The following is a 6,215-nucleotide window of genomic DNA, read 5'->3' on the forward strand; positions in this document are numbered from 1 at the left end:
GGACTAACCGCCTGGGAATTCTTTTGATTCTTCCCTTCCCCTTAAACAAAAGATTTCAAAGGACTAACAACCTGAGATATCTTTTGATTCTTATGCTATTCATCTTTTTCATTCTCTTCTCCCTTTGCCAAAAGAACGAAGGACTAATCGCCTGAATTCTTTTGTGTCTCTCTTCTCCCTTACAAAAGATTCAAAGGACTAACCGCCTGAGAATTATTTTGATTCTTCCCTTCCCTTTAAGAAAAAGATTTCAAAGGACTAACAACCTGAGATATCTTTTGTTTCCCCTTACAAAGATTCAAAGGATTAATCACCTGAGAATTCTTTGTCCCAACACATTGGAGGGTACATCCTTTTGGTACAAGTAGAGGGTACATCTACTTGGGGATTGTTATACCGAGAACAAGAGAGGGTACATCTCTTATGGATCAGTTCAAGTGGAGGGTACATCCACTTGGTTTTTCAAAGGGAACAAGGGAGGGTACATCCCTTGTGGATCTTTGGCTTGTAAAGGATTTTACAAGGTTGAAAAGAAATCTCAAGAACCGTAGGTTGCTTAGGGACTGGATGTAGGCACGATTTGTGGCCGAACCAGTATAAATCTTGTGTTTGTCTTCTTCTTCCCTACACTCTTTAATTTCCGCTATGTACTTTTAATTATCGCTTTTACTTTTGGTTAAGTTATTGTTTCTGTTCTTTACTTTCTTAACTTAGTAGTAAAAGCCTATTTGAATCTAGTAACATTAAGAAGGATAGATTTTTAATTAGTTAAGACACGTTCATAATTAATTCAACCCCCCTTCTTAATTATTCCGAGGCCACTTGATCCAACAGATAACTCACATGCACATGGAAGACCATGGGTACTCCTCATGACACATTCACAACATGAAGGATTTTTGTCTGCATAAGGTACACGCTCATACTCAGCAGCAATTTCATTTAAAGCGTACCTTGATACCATGCCAAGTAGTTTTTTGTACAATGTAACTTTAAACACATGCCCAACCACATGCGTGCTGGTCTTAGAAGGTGCTTTAATCTGGGTGTGTTGAAGTGTCATCATATTGTTCATTGCTTCCCAAACACTGCATATGTCACCAAGAGAGTTTTGTAGGAGTCTCTTTAATGACCAATAAACACTCTCAACCCTACAAATGAAGTATACAACAACATATAAACAACCACAATATTTTCATTTAAGTCAACACTTAAACAAATCAACACAAACAAAAAAAATATTCATACCTATTAGTGGTTGTGTTTCCTAGATGCATCACTTTGTTATCACTTTGTTGGTCCATGCTTTCACAAATTTTTCTTTGTGCGGAATCACCCATGTTTGACACACATAGTCCACAAACATAGGCCACGACGAGCAAGCCATTTCAAAGTTTTTAAGGTATTCATCAAATGAACTCTCACATGGACAGTCAGCCAAACTCCTCCAAGCCTCCATCACATAATCCCATGCATTCTTTTGAGCAACCATGGTTTTGCACTTTGCCTTCATATTCTTGTCAATGTGGAACCGACACAACAAGTTCGTAGCATCTAGGAATACATTTTTCACTGCATTCATCAAAGACAAATCTCTGTCGGTGACAATAACCCTAGGGAGTGCATCAACACTCATGAAAAGACCCCAAAATCGTTGTAGAGCCCAAACAACAATATTAAGATGTTCTTCTTCCAAGTAAGTAAAAGTAGCGGAAAATGTCATTCCTGTTGGTGTAACACCAACAATATCAACCAACGACAGTTTGTACCTATTTGTTTTGTAGGTACTGTCGATCAAGAAAACCAAATTACAAGAATTTGTTAACTTTACTGCATCAGGATGTCTCCAGAACAAGTCACGTACAACATTATCATCCTTCAGCCTATGCTAGTGAATATATTGATATCGATCAAGTAGCATCATCAGTTGTTGCATTTTGATGTTACTCCCTTTTATAGAAGAACGGTAAGCATGTCTGGCATTGTGCTCCTTCAACATCAACAAAATATTTCTTGGCTTCACCATGGACTTCGTCATATCAACAACAGCAATCTTCTCATCCTTTGTCAGTCGACCCACATATGGATGCCCAACTAATGACTTTGCCATGTCGTGATTGTGAACCCCACAAATTAACTTCACCATCCATCCTTCTCCTCCCAAAACTGGCTTCACACACAACTTAAATGGGCATCCACATTTTCTACTGCCAGTGCATGTTCTTACTAGATTAGTCTTCTTAGGCCTGTACTGACCACTCCTTTCGCAAGCTATCAATAGAAATGAGGCCCTTCGTCGAACACTAATATTGGTGTCTGTCCTCATTATCACGGTAACAAATCCAATGTCATGAGCCACCGATCGAGCCCATTGTAAAACTTCATCACGACTAGCAAACAACTATAACACAAGTCAAATAAGGTCTAACATCAATAAACATCTATGTAATATAATTACTGTACCAACAACAACAAAGTACACAAATACCTGAGAAATATTAAAGGCATAAGAGCAATCAACATGTTCCACTTTACCGCCAGCATCTTCCTCATTTTCAACATTCATATCAACTTCTTCAGACATGATTGATGTGCCATCATTTTCTTCTATTTTCTAAACCCTTTTTGCACCATTTTAATTATTGATTGGTCTTAATTGTCAATTAATTAGGCAGTTTTATTATTTGGGCTCAATTAGCTAATTTGATGTTTTTAATCTAATTTCAGGAATTAATGAAACATTGGGCTTAATCTGGATTTTGGTTGTAGACTTGAAGAGGGCAAATAAAGCAGCGCTTACCTTAGTTAATTTCTAATTAGGAAATTTCGCAATTTTATTTTATGTTGTTCAGTGTTTATTTCGTTTTGGGCCAGAGTATTGTAATAGGGCCCAGTGACTTTTTTTTAAAATAGCTGCCTTGGGATTCGTGCAGGGCATTCTATTCTGTTATGCTATTCATTATTGAGAGCTTTGTTTTTAGGGTTTTCGTTTTTCTGTTTTGACGTTTCTGAGTTCGTAATGCAATTTTACGTTTTCTGCTTCTAATTACAATTTCGTTCTTGCTTCTCCTTCTACTCTCATTTACGTTTCTGTTCCATTTTACATTTCTGTTCGTTTACGTTTCTGTTCATTTATGTTTCCGTTCATTTACGTTTCTGCTTCATGTTTCAATTGCGTTTTCTGTTTGAATCCATGGAAGGCTAGATTTTCTGGTGTTGTTTCCTTTTGAGGACGAAGCCCAATTCTCTTTGAGGTTTCGCTTGTAATGTGGTTTCCTGGCAGTTCTCCCTTCACCAGTATCCCAAATTCGTGAATATTAATCAGTGCACGCTTCGTGTTCGATTAATTGCCTCTGAGCCTAACTTGCGTTCATGCTTAATGGACGAAGGACTAACTGGTGTATGTGGTGCCTAATCACGTATTGAAAACCCTAAGTTGATTTTCGCTTAGTAAATTGAAATAGGGTTGGATTAAGTGGTTGACTGTTAGGGACGAATTCTCTAACCCAGGATAAGAGAATGGCTTCTGAATCAGAGGAAACAACTCGTTTTTAATATTAGTAGTTTCGAATTTCAGTTTACTTGTTCTGCTCTTTAATCACAAAACAAACAAACCCCCCCCCCCCCAATCGTTACTGTTACTGCAAGTATTTATGAACATTTGGTTTGTCACTGCTCGTTGGGAAATGACCTAGGATCACTTCCTAGTTACTGCATTTTCATGTTTATTTGATTCGGGTACGGCCTCGATCAAATTTGGCGCCGTTGCCGGGGAGCAGTGTCCAAAGGTTCATAATAGCTAGCTAGTGTTGTGTGTTTAATCCTTTCGTGTTTTATGTTTAATTGTTAGTATTGTGTTAGTATGTGTGTTAGTGTTGTTTAGTGTCCTGGTATTTTGTTTAATGTGTGTTATGTTTCAGTTTTTCCATTAAGCGTTTCCCCTGTTTCAATCTTGGTTGTTTTGCTATGAAGATTGTGCTTGAAAACAGAGTAGTAGTAGAAATCAGCTTGCGGATAAACATAGTAGTAGAAATCAATTAGAGACGGATTTTAGCGACCACCCATTCTGAATTATTTGAGATTTTTTGTTTTAGTAGCTAGGGTTGTTATTTTTGGCTGAATTTTTTTGTGGTAACTTCTTTTAATCCATATTGTGTGGGAAAAATAGCTAGAGCCTTTAGTTTGGTCAGATTTGAAAGTTCCAAAAAACTAGCAAATTTTGTGTTTGTCAAAACTTCAAACGGCCATAACTTTTGCTCCGGTTATCAGAATCGCAATTATTATATATGCATTTGGGGTAGAAAAAAATTTCCTACGCCATGGCAGCCCCCTGTAGGCCGGCTGAGGTCTCCATCGTCCACAAAAAGCGATTCTGTCAAAAGTTTTTTTATTTTTCAAGTTTTATTCACTTATTTTTCTTAACCTACCATTTTTAGCTTTCATAGTTAGACTTTGAATTTTTGTCTGAAATTTTTTGTGCTATCTTCTCATCATTTTATAGGGTTGCTCACAAAATTTCAAGTCATTTGGATATCATTTGAGGGTAGCTGTAGTTCAAACCTACACCTTTATTTACATGACAAGGCAACTAGTTGTGTGCATGCTGAATGTAGTGTATGACTAGAGGCAATCCATCTGACTTACAACCCTTTGATCCTGAGATAGATAGGACATTTCATAGATTAGTTAGGCATCATTTTATACCTTTTGATCATTCTGAGCATTCCACAACTGGTGAATCTGTGCATTCTGTTATTGGTGATTTTGAACATCCTGATCTTGAGCATTATAATTTTGAGCATTTTGATTCTGAGCATTCTGATTTTGCACATTCTGAGAACATGGCACAACCTCCACCTCGTGAGAGGACTCTAAGGGAAATGGCTGCACTTGATTTTACCTACGAAAGCTTGTGCATCTAATACCCTGATGAGGATGTCCCATATGTTCTTAAAACTGGACTAATTCATTTGCTTCCAAAGTTTCATGGCCTTGCAGGTGAAGACCCGCACAAACATTTGAAGGAATTTCATATTGTCTGCTCCACCATGAAACCCCCAGATGTCCAAGAGGATCACATATTTCTGAAGGCTTTTCTTCATTCATTAGAGGGAGTGGCAAAGGACTGGTTGTATTACCTTGCTCCAAGGTCCATCACGAGCTGGGATGACCTTAAGAGAGTATTCTAAGAAAATTTTTTCCCTGCTTCCAGGACCACAGCCATCAGGAAAGATATCTCAGGTATTAGACAGCTTAGTGGAGAGAGCCTGTATGAGTACTGGGAGCGATTTAAGAAACTATGTGCCAATTGCCCTCACCATCAGATTTCAGAATAGCTTCTTCTCCAATATTTTTATGAAGGACTCAGTAATATGGAGAGAAGTATGATAGATGCTGCCAGTGGTGGAGCCCTTGGAGACATGACTCCTGCTGAAGCCAGAAATTTAATTGAGAAGATGGCCTCCAACTCTCAGCAGTTTAGCGCCAGAAATGATGCCATAGTCATTAGAGGAGTGCATGAGGTAGCTACAAACCCATCTGCATCATTTGAAACTAAGAAGCTTGAAGGCAAACTGGATGCATTGGTTAACTTGGTAACCCAGCTGGCCTTGAATCAGAAATCTGTACCTGTCGCAAGGGTTTGTGGTTTGTGCTCCTCTACTGACCACCATACAGACCTTTGCCCTTCCATGCAGCAACCTGGAGCAATTAAGCAGCCTGAAGCTTATGCTGCAAATATTTACAATAGACCTCCTCTACCTCAGCAGCATAATCAACCACAGCAGAACAATTATGACCTTTCCAGCAACAGATACAACCCTGGATGGAGGAATCACCCTAACCTCAGATGGTCCAGCCCTCAGCAACAACAGCAGCCTGCTCCTTCCTTCCAAAATGCTGCTGGCCCAAGCAGACCATACATTCCTCCACCAATCCAACAATAGCAACAACCCCAGAAACAGCCAACAGTTGAGGCCCCTCCACAACCTTCCCTCGAAGAACTTGTGAGGCAAATGACTATGCAGAACATGCAGTTTCAGCAAGAGACCAGAGCCTCCATTCAGAGCTTAACCAATTAGATGGGACAATTGGCTACCCAATTGAATCAACAACAGTCCCAGAATTCTGACAAGCTGCCTTCTCAAGCTGTCCAAAATCCCAAAAATGTCAGTGCCATTTCATTGAGGTCGGGAAAGCAATGTCAAGGACCTCAA

The 6,215-nt window shown here is 39.1% G+C and overlaps 1 protein-coding gene and 1 non-coding gene across 2 annotated transcripts; both read right to left on the bottom strand.

Annotated features, from left to right (window-relative positions):
• Window positions 1–1,276: 1,276 nt before the first annotated feature.
• Window positions 1,277–2,584, bottom strand: LOC102664896 (uncharacterized). The gene is made up of 3 exons (XM_006580695.1): window positions 2,489–2,584; window positions 2,024–2,401; window positions 1,277–1,888 (listed from the first exon to the last, which is right to left on the bottom strand). The coding sequence occupies exons 1-3, from the start codon at window positions 2,582–2,584 to the stop codon at window positions 1,277–1,279; spliced, it is 1,086 nt and encodes a 361-aa protein (XP_006580758.1).
• A 2,635-nt stretch (window positions 2,585–5,219) lies between these two features.
• On the bottom strand, window positions 5,220–5,326 carry LOC113001746 (small nucleolar RNA R71). Its single transcript, XR_003267233.1, has one exon. It is a non-coding gene; the product is annotated as a small nucleolar RNA R71 (small nucleolar RNA).
• Between the last annotated feature and the right edge of the window lie 889 nt (window positions 5,327–6,215).

This window comes from Glycine max, chromosome 5 (assembly GCF_000004515.6).
Source record: "Glycine max cultivar Williams 82 chromosome 5, Glycine_max_v4.0, whole genome shotgun sequence".
NCBI classification, from domain to species: Eukaryota; Viridiplantae; Streptophyta; class Magnoliopsida; order Fabales; family Fabaceae; genus Glycine; species Glycine max.

Excerpts from the sequence above, each read along its gene's own strand:
- LOC102664896 (XM_006580695.1), bottom strand. The coding sequence starts at position 2,584 with ATGTCTGAAGAAGTTGATATGAATGTTGAAAATGAGGAAGATGCTGGC. Across the intron at positions 2,402-2,488 it reads ATGCCTTTAATATTTCTCAG|TTGTTTGCTAGTCGTGATGA; the intron begins GTATTTGTGTAC and ends CTTGTGTTATAG. Across the intron at positions 1,889-2,023 it reads TTGATATGACGAAGTCCATG|CATAGGCTGAAGGATGATAA; the intron begins GTGAAGCCAAGA and ends TATATTCACTAG.